At 40.5% G+C, this 16,720-nt stretch overlaps 1 protein-coding gene across 1 annotated transcript in view; it reads right to left on the bottom strand.

Moving 5' to 3' along the window:
• Positions 1-490: 490 nt before the first annotated feature.
• tgm2b (transglutaminase 2b) overlaps positions 491-16,720 on the bottom strand; it is a 30,186-nt gene continuing 13,956 nt past the window's right edge. The window contains exons 3-13 of the mRNA XM_084063081.1: positions 15,880-16,098; positions 14,994-15,112; positions 14,331-14,459; positions 13,488-13,665; positions 12,832-12,967; positions 11,171-11,274; positions 10,120-10,362; positions 7,308-7,586; positions 5,694-5,854; positions 5,034-5,170; positions 491-1,018 (exon numbers count right to left, since the gene is read on the bottom strand). Coding sequence (XP_083919207.1) covers positions 868-1,018; positions 5,034-5,170; positions 5,694-5,854; positions 7,308-7,586; positions 10,120-10,362; positions 11,171-11,274; positions 12,832-12,967; positions 13,488-13,665; positions 14,331-14,459; positions 14,994-15,112; positions 15,880-16,098 — 1,856 coding nt within the window. The 3' untranslated portion in view covers positions 491-867. The remainder of the gene's footprint in view (positions 1,019-5,033; positions 5,171-5,693; positions 5,855-7,307; positions 7,587-10,119; positions 10,363-11,170; positions 11,275-12,831; positions 12,968-13,487; positions 13,666-14,330; positions 14,460-14,993; positions 15,113-15,879; positions 16,099-16,720) is intronic.

Consider the following 16,720-nt stretch of genomic DNA (forward strand, 5'->3'; position numbering starts at 1 on the left):
ATAAAGAATCTGTAATCTCACTCCCATATGACCTCAATCACTCAGGGTTTCAAAAATTGGCTACTATAGCAATATAGAGTCCAAAAGCTACATCTAAGGCTCAAATATCTAATAAATGTGAAGGTTAATTTGAAAATAGATAAATATGTGCATAAATAAATACATTTATCTCCCAAATTGCTCATTTTTGTATTGATTAATTTTCATTTAATTTAATTATTTACAAATGTATTCTGGATGCTAACTTCGTTATTCTATGTCATTGTATGAACATAAAGTATAAGTCAGTACGTACAGACATACATATATGCACATAAATGTAGGCTAATGCTTTGACCAGTAAGTAAATAAGACTGATAAAAACATTACACTGTTGGCAAAGGTTACATGTACTGTAAACAAATGGGAGCTTGCATCCAATGCTCAGATTAATACAGTATGCCACATAAAAACAGTAGCTAACGGTTCAATGTTGTATTGAATTTTTATTTCGGCTTTAACAAAGTATAAAAATAGTACATAGTACTTTACTATTTGTTATTTCAAAGAGCAACAATATAGCCTTTATCAAAATGTGTCTTAAAGCATTCCATGCATATTGGTTAACCTTTGTAACCACTTGCTCAGGTCACATTAAAATACTTCTGTCTCTGATAATACTAAACAAGTTGGTGGTGAAAATGTCTATAGATATTTTTCTTGCATATGAAAATGATTGTGAAAAAATATGCTAAGTTTCATTCACCTAAAATATAAACATATCAATCAGCACCAACTATAATGAGGATTCATTGTTATTGCAACTGCTATTATGCATAATGTGAATGTAAGTGTAATGTTGGCGACAGCCGGATTTCGACTGCAAGCCTACTTGCCAATAATGACATTTTTGTAGCCCTTGACATGGCACAGGTTGTTGCTATCAAAATCCACCACAAGTTTCCTGAGACCTGAGTGTGTGGGTGTGAAGTAGATTTTGATCTTGGCGTCTTCTCCCGGCCCCACCGTGGAAGACAGCCTGAAGGTAAACATTTAAATGTTACATTAGTGAGACACCGACTTAAAGACCTCAATCACTCTTCAATTGTTTATACTATCAATTACTGTTTAATTATGGGTAGATGGCAGTTATGACTATGTATGGAGATCAGGGTCCAGCAGTATATATAAACAGTAAGAATCCAGTGCAGAGTAGAAGAGGAGAGGATGGGTTTTCCTGCACATTTTTAAGCCTTCAGTCAGAGATAGTATATAATAAAGTAAAGGCGCTTTCATGGCAATCCCTCAGTGGCGTCAGTTCAGCAAAAGCTAAGGTATGGCAGCATGCACGCGATGCACGCGAATTTTTGTGCGGTTCTGGGCGGGTTGGGTTCGTTTTTTTCCAGTTTTTGGTTACTTTATTTCGGTTTTAGGGTTAGGATTCGGGTTAGGTTAGGGTTATGTTATTTAATTCTTATTTTTGCCTGATTTTCCCGATTTATTATCAAAAAAGTACTTCTTTTTTTTTTCTTCCCTGGAGCCAGGGTATGGCAGCTGCAATAGCCTGCCATACCCAATTGACGCCCCTGCAATCCCTGGATTGGTCATTTCAGCAGATCAAAGTATTTCCTCACTTTGCTACTGCCATGAAATTGGAGAGACATTTAAAAAAAATGTTATCTTGGTGGATCATGCAGCGGGACAAATTTGCATTCATAAATAACAAGCCAGCATTAGTTATTCAAAGCAATGCTTTCAGTCCAAAGCTCGGCTTTTTTAAAGCCATTTTTTATTTCCATGCCTTTAGGCTTTATTTGTCTCAGCTGCATTACATAATGTCCAGTCAAGCATCTGAAAGCGTCATGCAGGCCAGGCCAACAAATCACCAAGCAGAACATTTTAGACATTACTTTTCTCTTAACATTAAGTAATGTCTTTGACCTGGCAAAACCTTCAGTTACTTCCTTAGGTCAATTGTTACTTCACAAATCTAATGGTGATGTCTGTTTTTGGAAGCCCAGTTAACTTGACAGATTTACTGTAGTGTGCTGGCTTGTCAAGGCAAGTGCTACTTATCTTATAAAAACAAGATGTGTTGACAATTTTTTCAGGCTTTATAATGTATATATATATATATATATATATATATATATATGTATGTGTTTTTATAATCAACATGGGATGGAGTACACTGCTACTGGCAGAGCAAGAAGAGACCGCAAACTCCCATTACTAAGGGGATGAGATGCTCATGAACAACCACAAACTAGCCTGGATTGACAACTGACCACTCTGAGGCCCTCTACAGCAGTGGTTCTCAACCTGTGGGTCGGGACCCCCAGGGGAGTCTCCACATGACAGAGAAGTGACCATTTAAGGACTTTTACATCTAAAAAAAAAAAGTAACATTGGTCAAAAACATTGGCCAAATAGTCAAATAATATAAGAAAGAGGCAAAAATTGTGAAAATAGCAGATCTACAAGCTCACAACCCCTCGCATTGCGAGGCATTGTGAGCTTATAGATCTGCTCTTTTCACAATTTGTATCTGTGGAACCGAGTCAAACAAAATAATACCTCAACTCCTACATTCCAAGTGCTTGTCAGGGTAGGGGGGTCCCCAGTTCAAATATGATTATTTTGGGGGGTCACGGCCTGGAAAGGTTGAGAACCACTTCTCTACAGGAAGGCTGCCATGGTATGTTGGGGGAGTAACGTCAATGCAAGGCAAACTAACAAAATGAACAAGCTGGTGAGGAAGGCTAGCTCAGTAGTTGGACTTAAACTGGACAATCTGGAGGTGGTTGCAGAGGGGAGGATGAGGAGGAAATCTGGCCGCTATCCTGCAGAACCCCTCCCATCCCCTCCATGAGGAGTGAGCTAGGATAAGGAGTACTTTCAGCCACAGACTAATTCCTCCTCGGCACACCACCAAGCGACTTGATCAGTCCTTTGTGCTAGTAGCCATCAGGATCAACTACCAATAGGGAACGTAATAAACTACACTTTCTGTCCTGTTCTTTGGTATTACTGAGTCCTGCTTTTATTCGCTTTGACTCTGGCACTGTCTGCTCTTTCGGATTACTGGCTCTGGCACATTGCACATGGTCTACTATGGTGTACAGTGAAGAAACGTGACAGATGTCTGTTAAGGATAACAGAACGTAAGAGAGTTATTTATTCATAGTTGATATTCTGATCAACATCAGTTTTTTTGCAGCTCAATTACATACAAAGTATTTTTTTCTCCATTATGCCAATTGATTCCTCTCCACACACATTTCTGTGTGTTGTCAATGCTGTTGTATCTGATGTGGCTAAAATCGTATGATATCACTAGAATGGTTTGAGAAATAAACAATCTGCAAAAAGCTGTCTTGTGTATTTTATTTAAAGTGTGCACGGATGCAATTTGCTTTCAGCTCAAAGGAACATGACAATAACCCTCCCAGAGCCAGAAGGGTGGACAGACATAATGATGTCATATGAACCTGAATCATGCAATGGCCTTGCTTTTGACAACAGTTGCAAGACCCTTTTATAGTTTTTTTTAAACCTTTTTAACTAGTTTTTCCCCCAAAAAAATGTTTTATTTTGTTTCTGTAAAGCGACTTTGAGTACCTAGAAAAGCGCTATATAAATCGTATTATTATTATTATTATCATTATTATAAGACCAGAACATCATGTGGTCAGGACTCATTGTTGATTGCTATGAAAGTCAGAGACAAAAAATGCTCTGAAGCTCCGAAATGTAAGTCTAAGCTCGCCAAATGCTTCAACAAGGATCTCAAAACCCACCAGGTAAAGCTTCAAAAACAGAGTAATAAACTAAAAAAATAAGGTAACTGCCATGACGAGGGGCCCGTTTCACAGAGGCAGAATTAAATCATCCTGGATGTAAAGCCAAATCCAGGTTTGACAAGTCTGCTCAGTACAGCCTGGTTTATTTCGTTCCACCAACGCCAAGCCAGGCTGAGAAGGAGCGACTTTGTCGAGCCAGTATGGTCAAGCCAGGATGAATGTGCGTTCACGGATTCCGTTAAAAGACCATGAGGTCGAGCACAGATTAACTGTTCCCCGAAATGGAGACGAAGCGCTTTAATAATAAAATAAATCCTGCTGCTGTAATACAACTGAGACTGAGAGAGTACTTTGGGGGGCAATAGTGGATAGACTGAATGTGTACTGTAAGTACCTCCAAAATATAGGCTATATCAAATGTAACAATCAGTAACAGTTCAAAGAGAAGGTTGTGTGCACATCCCACGCCCGTATTTAGGCCAGGTGCTGGACATCAAGGAGGAATCAAGAGAAAGAAGGAGGAGGTCCGCACACTGTTTAAAGCTCCAAGAAACTCTTTTTATAATGCAACGTTTCGACCCTTAGGTCTTCATCAGGCAAAATTTATATTACAATGACAGACAAAAACATCATATATATACACAAACATTGACTAATGGTGCATTATAAAAAGAGTTTCTTGGAGCTTTAAACAGTGTGCGGACCTCCTCCTTCTTTCTCACAATCAGTAACAGTAACATTTAGTATTAATTTTTACAAACAAATATACATATACGGGAAGTATTTGATTCTCCTTAAATTAACCAATTGAACCCCTGCAAACTTATTCTGGGGGAACCTTATAAAAAATACCCAATCTACAACCTACAAAGTATAAACATCATATAAAACTTGTTTATATGATGTTTTTGCATAGTATTGTATATTTGTCTGTCACTAAATGTTTCAATGAATTGAATACACAGGACCCCAATGGAAACAAGCCATAGTGCTTTCTTGGGTTCAATCCTTCTAGCATTGTATTTGTATTAAACTGTACTTTCTGTGCTTTTTTTGCAAACTGTTAATAAAGTATTCAATCAATCATGACTGATTGACAATTGTAAATTGAGGCTATATAGGAAGTGAAAGTTCATATGAATGGCCTGTAGTCTCGATGTAGTGTTGGGTCGTGTCGAGTCTTGTCTTGTGTCATCTTATCTTATCTTATCTTATCTTACAGTAGTTGGATAATGAAGCAGCATACAGTACCTCTCAGTGATCACATGTCCTCCAGTGAGGTTGGCTCCTTCGATGCTGAAGCAACAGTTCTCCAAAGATTTTGGCAGGGGGTTCTGCACAGTGAGTTCTGCAGCCAGCTTTCGGTTCCGCTTTGGTTCCCCCAGAATCTAAAAAAACGTAAACCCATTCTATATGTTAGCTGTCACGATGCCACACATTGTGAGCTTGTACATACTTGTAGATTGGCTATTTTCGCTATAACAAATACAGTACTGTATATAGGGCTTAAGTGGTTAACTTTAACGGTCATATCTCAGGAAAAAGCTCATGAAAAGGTGCACGCACATCCACTTGAGTGACCAGGTGCAGGAAAACAACAGTTCATCATAAAGAAAAATGAAGTCTGATCACTGGTTGAATGAGCGCCACTGTTTTTATTGCGCTCAATATTTCAATCAACAGATCTTCATCAGGAATTTGGAAATCTCCTGATGAAACATTGACTGCAATAATAATAACATTGCACACACATTGAGCGCAATAAAAACATTGCGGCTTATTCAACCAATTTTTCCTTATAATGGCCAGCTCATCCCACACTCCCAAAAATTGCAAGATGAACAGTCTGGGTTTGTTTTACACCAGCCTCTCCTTTCATGTGTCCGTGCCTTGCAGGCAGAGTCTACTCACCCTGACTTTAATCTCGGGGTTATCCAGCACGACATTTCTCAGAGCCAGCGCGGCCTCTCCCGTAGTTAAGTCAATAAGCAGCGCTGCCAGGCGGATCAGGTTGTCCTCAGTGAGGGTATCACCATACTTCTCATAGTTCAGCCTTAGTGGAACACGCCTCTCTGCAACGAGGCACATGGGGTTAAGTATATAACACTCAGACGGAAAGGTGTGAAGATATAATACATGTAAATACAATACTGTGAGAGATATACAGTCCTTGCATACACAAACACATGCATGCTCACACGTTAAGTCATACATGCACGCACACACACATTTTAATAATGTATTTATGTCCACATAAGAGATACAATACAAAGACACAAATATGTACAAGGTGCTGTAAAAAAGTACAGTCAGCTAATCTTGGACAAATACCCGAAACACCCCTCAGGGGTCCAATTAACGGCGTCTTGGCGGGTACCAATGATAGAAGAGATTGCACAGAATCTTGCAAGCCATTTGGCTGCTTTTTTCTGCATCCCAAGTTGTTGGAAGCCTCTTACTGCCAACCTGTGGACATGTCCTAGGCCAGTGGTTATCAACCAGTGGTCCGGGGACCACCGGTGGTCCTTGAGGGGGTTCCAGGTGGTCCCCAGCTAAATGATGGAGAGTTGGTAACCAAATGGACCCTTATAGATTACGGGTCATTTGGTTTCATTTTACACTCTCAAGAGTTCAATTATTGTTAAACATCTGCATTACTTCATTATATAATTGTTATTTTGATCAACCTTGGCCTGTTATCTCTCCTATGGTACCAACATCAATACAGCATGGAATTGTGGACAAAATCGTATCCAACAATAACAAAATATAAGTCTTGGGTCTGAGAGGCTAAATCTCATCAAATGGTGGTCCGTGGCTCAAATGCCAAATAAATAATGGACCCTTGATATGAAAAGGGTTGAAAGCCAATGTCCTAGGCTGCCAAAGTCAAAGTCAAGTAGATTGCACCTACAGTGTATAACGCAGCTCTGTGTTGGTATGGAGGAGCAGCTGGTATTTAATTACTTTAGTCATAAAAGCTTCCTCTAAGCTAGAGTGGAAGGTGCAGGCCAGTTTAAGGATATAGAAACTGATTTGGAGCCTTCACTGACACCAACACCATGTGGTGTATTAAACAGAGAGATGTGCAAAGATTTCAGGATTATCGGAACAGAGATGAAACACGGAAGCTTTGACACAGGAATGTTTGTTCATTCTCACCGACAGTGGGAAATGTTTGGATAATGTCCTTTGATATGAGATCAACTATTCTGTCGTGGCATGCAATGTGAAGCCCTTTATGGGCATAGCGGCCGTGCAGGAATGTGTGACATATGGTTTCTGTAACAAGCCCTGTGGTGTGATGCAAACAATGAGGTAGGTGAGTTAGGGTTACACACGCACACACACGCACACGCACACCAGTGGTGTAAAAGTAACTAAGTACATTTACTCAAGTACTGTACTTACTGTAAGTACAATGTTGAGGTACTTTTACTTTAATGGAGTATTTTCCAATTGTCTATACTTTTACTTCTACTCCACTACATCTCAGAAGCAAATATTGTATCGTTCAAGACCAACCTCCTCCTGGTGACAGCTCAATATTTAGCAGGTCTTTGAAGCCACAGTTCTCTCCCAGAATTCCATTGTAGGAAACCGCTCGGGATCCAAACTTCAAGCGGCACTTTTTATCACTCGACGTGTTGTTGGTAACCACAGCAAACACGTCGAAGTCACAGCCTTTCCTCATGTCAGACGTGACCTTGATGCTGAGGTACAGGCCTTGGTCCTCCTGCTGCTGCTGAAGCAGCTTGTTCTGGTGGTCGGCCTTCTTGAACGCCTCCCTCTCTTCAGCAGAGCCTGACAGGATGACCATAAGAAAGAACTGAATGAGACCATTTGTCATCGTACAACTTAACCCATTAAGACTGGGAACGCTATTTGTGTCATTTTAGATTTATTTGGTCATTCAAAAATAGCAGATCTACAAGCTTATAGCGTGGCAATGAGTGCCACGCTATGAGCTTATAGATCTGCTATTTTTTTTTAATCTTGAACGTTTGTGCAAATCTTTGAATATGTATATTTTTAAAGAAAACATTTGTAACTGAAATCTTTGCTTCTGGGGGTTATTATAGAAATATTAATACTCCATTTGGGTGAAGTTTTAGATCATTTATTAGGAAGATTTCAGCAGAGCAAACAGCATACAGATCAGACAGAGCTCTGGCCTCCTGGCCAGACCTTGGGCCCCTCGGGGCAGAAGCCTCCCACAACTCATCTCACACAGTTCTTTATAGTCCACATTGTACCAAAGATGCTATTCTAAATGTTCATAAAGATAAGAGAGACACAAACATAGCTACACAAATACAAATAGCTGACACAGTGAGAGTAGCATGGGGGAAACAGGTCAGCTGTTAGATTGACAGCTGTAGCCGAGTTGGAATTAGCACATTTATGTGAAACCTTGCTTCAATGAGATAACCAACAAATACACAATATATATATACAGGTTGGCATTCTAAAATATCCATTACAGGGTCCCTGGAACAAAACATTTTGAGATGGGGTCCGCAGCCAAATACATATCTTAAAAATGCTTCCTAAAATATCGGTGGTGCTCCAACTTTTCCATGTCAAGGACCCCCAGAACGATATGTATTTTTTGGACCGACATCTCAAAATATGTTGTTCCAGGGACCCCCAGAAGCAAAGATCAGAGTTAAAAATGTTTGCTTTAAAACATAATATATATTCAAAGATTTGCACACATTTCCCACTCTGTGCCGCACTATGAGCTATCTGAACTATCTGCTATTTTTAAATAGCCAAAGAAATCTTAAAATGACACAGATGTGTTCCCGGTCTTAATGGTTTAAAGGAACAACTCGCTTTATCATTTCTGGCTATTCACACTGTGTTGGGCTGTGGATACAGTAGCTCAAAACTAATAGATTTGAAACAACCGTGTGGCTGCTAGTGTAATAATGTTCCAGGAAGCGAAAGTCTGCATTCCATTTCTTGAAATCTTTGCAGAATCATTGCTACATTGTTGGAACCGGCCACAACCCACCTCTGAGATATACTAGGGCAAGTAAACATTTTTATACTGGACCGATATGGAGACATGGTTAAAATATGACAACGTTTTTTATATCAGTAGCACACAGGACTAAACAAAGATCTCCTGTATTTGTAATGGCTGTATCTGAAAGAGTTCCGCAAGCCAAGATGTCTATGTCTATGTGAATATAGCAGATGGTCTGGAGGTGAACTTAGCTTGCACTACTGTAATGTACTGTATATATACTAATATATACATACAGTGCACACGCACACACACACACACACACACACACACACACACACACACACACACACACACACACACACACACACACACACACACACACACACACACACACACACACACACACACACACAGAGAGAGAGAAGAGAGTATGCAGCTATGTGCATACATAAATATCTATGAAGGATATCGTTGCTGTCAGACATAAACCAGCTATCTCCATTTTTCTAGTTTTTTATTTATTTTTTATAAATCAGTGCTATTGAACACCCTTTACGTCTGTGTGTGGGTTTTACTAAATTGAAAAAGCATAAAAAAGCGCTTCTGACTACCCCTCCTAACTCCATTGGATCCTCATACTCGTCGTTCAAACCACCTAACTCCTAGCCTGGTAAACCCTCCCTCCGTAAATCTCATTTCCATTTGATTTCAGGAGTGAGTCTGGCATGAACGCCCATTCTGCAATATTGGCTGTGTACGCCAAAAAGGCGAGCCTATCAGCGTCGTCGCTCATTGTTCTGCGATTTCAAATGGAAATGAGATTTCCGGAGGGAGGGTTTACCAGGCTACCTAACTCCAACTTTGGAGATAGATGTTTTTTCCATCGATGAGAATGACGAAGTCAGACGGGAAAAAAAACCTATCTCCACATTAATGATCAAAAACCTCCCAACTCCACTTGAGTTGTATTTGGGTAAAGTGATGATTATATAAGGGACACATTCAAGCACCATATCTGACCATGTATAAAGTCACCATACCAACTTTGATGAGGCAGTAAAAACATGTTTTTCTTTTTCATTTCCTGAAAAGTTAATATTTTGAACATGGTTTCTGCCCGGCAGCAGAGATAATATGTCTGAAGATGGCGTGTTTAGCATAAAGAGCGTTCTGTGTCTCGCTTCATAGGCTGTTTACAGGACTGCCTCCTCAGAAAGCATGTACTTATCTGACCCTTCCTCCTGCTCTGACATTAAACACTGGTAAACATGTCATTTGTCAAAGTGACATTCAACCATGGGGTCATGTGCTGTTGTTATTTATACTGTATTAAGACTGCGGCAGCGCTGCGTGTCTTACCTTCAGGGTACTTGTAGAGGTGAGTGATGTCTTCCCTGGCATCGCTGCCGACGCTCTTCGTGCTGATCTTTTGGCCCACCGTGTGACCGAAGTTGGAGACCTTTTCGGTGCTGCCATCCTTCTTCTTCATAAGGGTGTGGATGTCGGCGTTGACTTCGGCGTAGACGAACGGCGCGTCGTATTTGAACACGAGCTCGCCCTCCTTGATGGCCTTGAGGGGTACGGGCCCACAGCAGTACACTCCTGAGGTACATGCACAGCAAGATACAAAAATCAAAGATGGAACTCCCTTCATCAGTGCTACAAAAAATACTTAATCCATTAAAACAGTGTCATTTTAGATTTTAACCACTATTTTATACTTTGGCCATTCATAAATAGCAGATCTACAAGCTAGCTTGTAGATCTGCTATTTTTGAAACATCGTGAAAATGTGTGAAAATCTTTGAATAAACTGTATATACAGGTATAAAGCGAATTTTTTTTTACTCAAATCTTTGCTTCTGCAGGTCCCTGGAACAAAATATTTTGAGATGGGGGTCCACAGCCAAATACATATAATTTTGGGGGTCCTTGACATGAAAAGGATTGAGAACCACTGACATACAGTAGCAACATAAGTTTTTCAGAAAACTGTTAGGATTTAGAAGGTCTTAATTGGTTAATTTAAAGAAATGAATGGGTTAATTTGGATACTATCACGATCGTATAGTCCTCACCACACTGGTGGTGTGGTGAGGACCCAAAAGCAGAACAGCCTGGTAGTGATCAAAAACCCATGGTTGGGTGTTTTAATAAACAGTAGGTGAACAGAACCAAATCACGAATACTAACTAATGAAGTGACACCAAACAATGACTCAACAAGGACTGACTGGGGAACAAGACTGATATAGATATGAGGGCTGATTACACATGAGAAACACCTGGGGAAGACCTGAACATAGAACCACAACAACTAGAACATGAACATAACCTAGAAATACAACACCTAGACAAGACAGGCAAAGTCTGTGACTGTGACAGACACACACTGTGAGTGTGAAGCTTACCTTCACTCTTCTCCTGTGGTGTCGGGTCAAAGGCCTGCCAGCCATCAAACCCTGACTGGAGGTCAGGCCTGGTCATCCAGCCCTCTACCCAGCAGTGATAGTTCCTGAAGATAGAATACAAAATATCATCAGCTAAACCCGGACTTTATACGGCCACTGATTTCATAAACAAAATCATTTCCTATTTTGCATTCTTCCGCATTTTCTCCCCAATTTAATCATTTCCTATTCCACCCATGTGTCCCGTCACTGCCAACACCCACTGTTGGCTTGGGGAGGGTGTGTAGACAACCACATGTCTCCTCTGACACACACGGAGACACCAGCTGCTTCAGCGAGGAGGGCGTGTCCCATATGGAGGCCCAAATTCTCTTCCCCAGCTCCATTAAGATGAGATGAGATATACTTCATTAATCCCAAAGGGAAATTGTGGCGTTTACAGCAGCACAGTGCAACAATAAATAAGTAATCAACAGAGTCAGACAGAAACACAAAACACACAGATGGACATAGACACACTAGACCAGGGCCGACACAGGACCAAAAAGAGAGTTCTTTAAGCATTGTACAGTCTGATGGCAGTATATGAGAGTCTGTACCGCTCAGTATGCATGTTCGGGGGAGAGTGATTTATCTATTTTATAAACAGTTCATCCTTCACTGAATAGGGACAATGCCCGTCGCAAGTTGATGATGTAATTTGCCCATGTGTGGTGTAGCCCTATGGAATTTATGGAATGCATGTCATTATAGGCTACTTTTTTTTTAAGAAATTCCCCCCATAAAGCTAGTAGATCTGCTCATTTCAAAATAATTTAGAAAAATGTTGTGGTTAAGTGGTGGTTAATAATCTCTTCAAGGCAGTGCCTACTGGTCATTCCCACTAGGTCTTGTGAAAATCTGCCCCTCCGTTCTTCAGCTATTTCGTTTACAGACAGAATTTTCAGGTCATGACATCATTTGATGGGGCAGTGAGACATCATCACAGACAGCTATAGCTTACATCACTTAATATAATTGTGTCATCCTTTTCCTGAGATATAACCATTAAAGGCATACTAACTTTGCAATGTGTTTACATAACAAAACAATACAAAAAAAATGTTAATCAATCATTTCCCTCTATACCAGCAGTCCTCAGCCACTGGAGTAGTGTGGTGGTGTTTACCTGCAGAAACACATTGCCCTCTCCCTGTATTTCGGTGTTTTCACAACGTGTTTCGGCAAGTAAAGTCGTAAATACTACGCCTTAAAAGTTATTTTCACCTTAACCTTGACGGTGACCTATTGCCCCTTCCTCTTTCGCTAACCTTCTGTTAACTCCCCCCAAGTTTGCTATAGTGGCGTAAACAGCTGACAGGATGTTAACAAGGGCTTCATGTGTCTCCTAGAAACTATCTTCTATCTAGCAAATACAACATTGAAACCGTCTCCTAGCAACAACCGTCTATTAGGACAGCATTTCTTTATACTCGCTTTATAATCACTGAAAATAAAAGACTATCGAGAAAGTCTGTTATTTTCGTATAGCAACACAGTTGTGAAACAAAGTAGACCTTAAAATCCTCAAAAGTGTACTTAAGTACAGTACTTAAGTAAATGTACTAATTACTTTCCACCACTGCAGTTGTGAAACTAAGTAAACCTTAGCATTCTCTTACCAGACCATGTCTCTAGTTCCCCGTGCTGACTGACCGTCCTCGTCGACGTATCGCTCAATCACCAGGTTGTTATTGGTGTCATGGGCTGACAGGTAGTTGGTGGTAACTCTGCAGGGGATGCCAAGAGCCCTGGAAACTAATAGGATTCAACAAAACAACACATAAATGCCCCCTCATAACCTTATACTGCATCAGCAAAACATAGCCCTAAATGTTGTTTTGACAATATTTTGTGTCTGTTTAATCCTTTAACACCAGGAACGCAACTCTTTGGCCTAATATAGCAAATAGCCGATATACAAGCTTGAGAAGTCGTGAAAATGTGTGCAAATAAAAAAATATATAAATAAAAAGTATGTTGCCATATATACATGGCTATATGTGGTTATGTGGACATATGTGGTTCTCAAACTGTTTCAAGGACCCCCAAAATGATATGTATTTGGCCACAGGGCCCCATCTGAAAATATTTTGTTCCAGGGACCTCCAGAAGCAAAGATTTGAGTTAAAAATGTATATATATATTCAAAGATTTGCACACATTTTCACTATTTTCCCCCCCCAAAAAATAGCCAAAGAAATCAAAAAAATTACACAGATGCTTTCCCGGTCTTAATGGGTTAAAGTTCCATTGGGTTCTTTGGTATATACTGTACCTGAGCAAGCCACTGCAGCAAACACCCAGCATTGTCCAAAGCGGACAGGCTGACAGGCGTTCCTGTCCCAGTTCTGGAGGATCTCGACACTTCCCTTCCAGGACAGAGGGCTCACGCCTCCATCATAGTCATCCGTCCACCTCCCCAGCAAGACACCTTTGTCATCGTTACAATTCACCTACAGTATGAAGAAGGCAAAGGAGAATAGCATGGTGGAAATGAACATGAAAACCAGTGTGTGGAAAAAGTACTCACATGTTTCACTTTAAGTAAAAGTATCAATACTGCAGGGTAGAAATACGGAATTCTAAATGTACTTGAGTAAGAGTACAAAAGTATTGGCATCAAAATGTACTTAAAAGTACCAAAAGTATAAGTACTCATTGTTCAGAATGTCCCATTTCGTCCCAAGTTCAAAATGTATAAAAAAATCATTTGAAAATAGCTGATCTACTGTACAAGCTCACAATGCGTCGCATCACGATGCATTGTGAGCTTGTAGATCGGCTATTTTTTAAACGGACCAAATATATGTAGGGCTGAAGTGGTTAATGTATGTTTTGTAATAATGATCTAGTAACTAAAGCTGTCAAATAATTGTGGTGGAGTAAAAGTACAATATTTGCCTCTGAGGTGTAGTGGAGTAGAAGTAAAGGTACAGACAATTGGAAATACTCCAGTAAAAGTAAAGATTCCTCAAACGTGTACTTATAAGTACAGTACTTGAGTAAATGTCCTTAGTTACTTCACACCACTGATGACAGCACTCAAAACTTTCACACTTAGGTATTTGCACGCATGAAGGCCATGTTGAAAAGGAGAGAGATCCTTATCGGGACGCACCATAGCACTTAGCACTCTGCACACGTAGATGGGATTTCTCCTTCCTGAGCAGTCTTTACCAGGATTACGCAGGTATTTAGGGTTCATGTCTAGGATTCTCAGGCAGGCATCCAAGATCCCAGTTTCAAACTGCACAGAGACAGAAATAACATTGCAGAACTGAACATAATGTATAATTGCCTCTGTTTTCAAGTGATAACTAAAAATAGAGAGGTTCAATGCTCTGTGAACAACAGGTGCAGAACAAATAACTAATTTGTCCTTCTGGTATGTTATAATCAGTCATTTCTAATGCTCCATGTAATGACAGGCCAACTGGACTGGATCAGATATCAAAGAATGAAGTGCTCTTACGAGCGCTTCATTTATGTGATTAGGTACAGAATGCCATTCTATCAGAATCTCATAGCCGACTGTAAGCTCTGAATGAAAGCTATGATCATTGTTTCTCACGGAACATTGTTGAGTCCTTAACTAAATTGTTCCTACAGTATGTTTGAGTTCATGTCAGGAAACACAGCCTACTTGATAAATGGCCCATATCATATCAGACTGATCCCCACCCTGTCTCATCATCATTTATCTCTGAAGACATACAGTACATGGCTCCCTTGTTGGAATGTTTACTCGGTGAGGTCGACAGGGGCCTGTTGGTACTGGTACCTGGCCAAAGTTCCATGCCGTCTCTTTGGGATGCTTGTAACTGCCTCGAAAGATGATCCCATCCTGAGACAGGACGTACTCCCTCAGGTTGTCTTCATTGTCCATGTATACCCAGTCCCCTGTTGCCATGAGACAATAAGTGTAATAATTACTGTATCAGTAAACACATTTTTCTTAAAGGGATATTTCACTTTCAAACATGTTTGGGGTCATTTTTATCTACTCTGCTACTCTGTTTTTAAGTTACTTGATTCAGTAATTAGGTATTTGATATTCATTTTATCAGACCCCTTCCTATACAAACCCATTGAAACTTCAAACTCTTTTTAACCATGTAAGATTCATTGAAAACACACGTCCTTGGTTCTGGTGAGGTGACTGATATTGTCCTTCTAATGCGTGAAGGGGCCGTATGCTTTCAATTAGATATTTAATTTAATTTATTGTACTTATTTATTTAATGTTTTTTTCATTTCCCCCAAAAAGATTATAAATAAAAACAGTAATTGGAAAAACACGCCCCCTCACGCATTAGAAGGACAATATCAGTCACCAAAACCAAGGACGTGTGCTTTCCATGAGTCTAACATGGTTAAAATGGGTTTATATAGAAAGGGGCGTGTCTGATAAAATGAATATCAACGTCAGAAAGTCTGTTTACTAGTATAGATAGACTCTATGGTAATAGTGCTTATATCCAGTGACCCACTCATCCACCCATCAATAATCCTTTTGCTGTAATTCTACTGTCTGCCATTGCAACCTTTCTCTTATCCCTCAGGAGCCTCCGTATGAAACATAATCGTGTACAGGCCTTCTTTGGTCGTAAGATCGCTGCACAGAACTATGTAGACATGACAGCATGACACATGGTCCGTTTACCCACCTTGGCACCAGGGGTTAAAGAGCAGGATGAATTCGAACCGCCCCGCTCCCCCGAGGGTCATGGTGTAGCGGCCGATGGGGGCGTCGGGGGGAGAGCAGATGGACAGGGTCACCATGTTCCCCGGGGGGCTGGTGACAGCGGAGCTCCAACGCGACGTGTCGATGTTTGCGGACAGATCGAAGGAGGCTCTGGTCCCATACTGGTCAGACGGGTGAGGACCTGCGTGTGTAGAGTTTAATATAGTTAAGAGCAGTGGTTCTCAACTAGTGGGTCCGGCCGGGGACCACCAGTGGTCCTTGAGGGGGTTCCAGGTGGTCGCCCAGCTAAATGATGGAGAGTTGGTAACCAAATGGACCACTTATAGATCTTTAACTCTTGAGAGTGTAAAATGGAACCCTTGCGGGTCCATTTGGTTTCATTGTACGCTCTCAAGAGTTACTGTACATTATTGTTAAACATCTGCATTACTTAATTCAAATAATTGTTATTTTGATCAACGTTGGCCTGTTATCTCTTCTATGGTACCAACATCAATACAGCATGCAATTGTGGACACAATCGTATCCAACGATAACAATATATAAAAGTCTTGGGTCTGAGAGGCTACATCTCATCAAATGGAGGTCCGTGGCTGAAATGCCGAATATATAATGGACCTTGATATGAATATGGTTGAAAACCACTGAGTTAGAGCAAGGAGGCATGGACTCTGGAAGAAGTCCAGGGCATTTAGTGAAGGATATTACATCATCCTCAGTGAAGATAAATTGCAAATGGAAAGTTACTGTAAATGGCACATTCCCACACCAGTCCAAATTCCCCAACTAATTTTGCTCAAACA

Source organism: Gymnoscopelus microlampas, assembly GCF_963454915.1.
Source record: "Gymnoscopelus microlampas genome assembly, chromosome: 7".
NCBI lineage: Eukaryota > Metazoa > Chordata > Actinopteri > Myctophiformes > Myctophidae > Gymnoscopelus > Gymnoscopelus microlampas.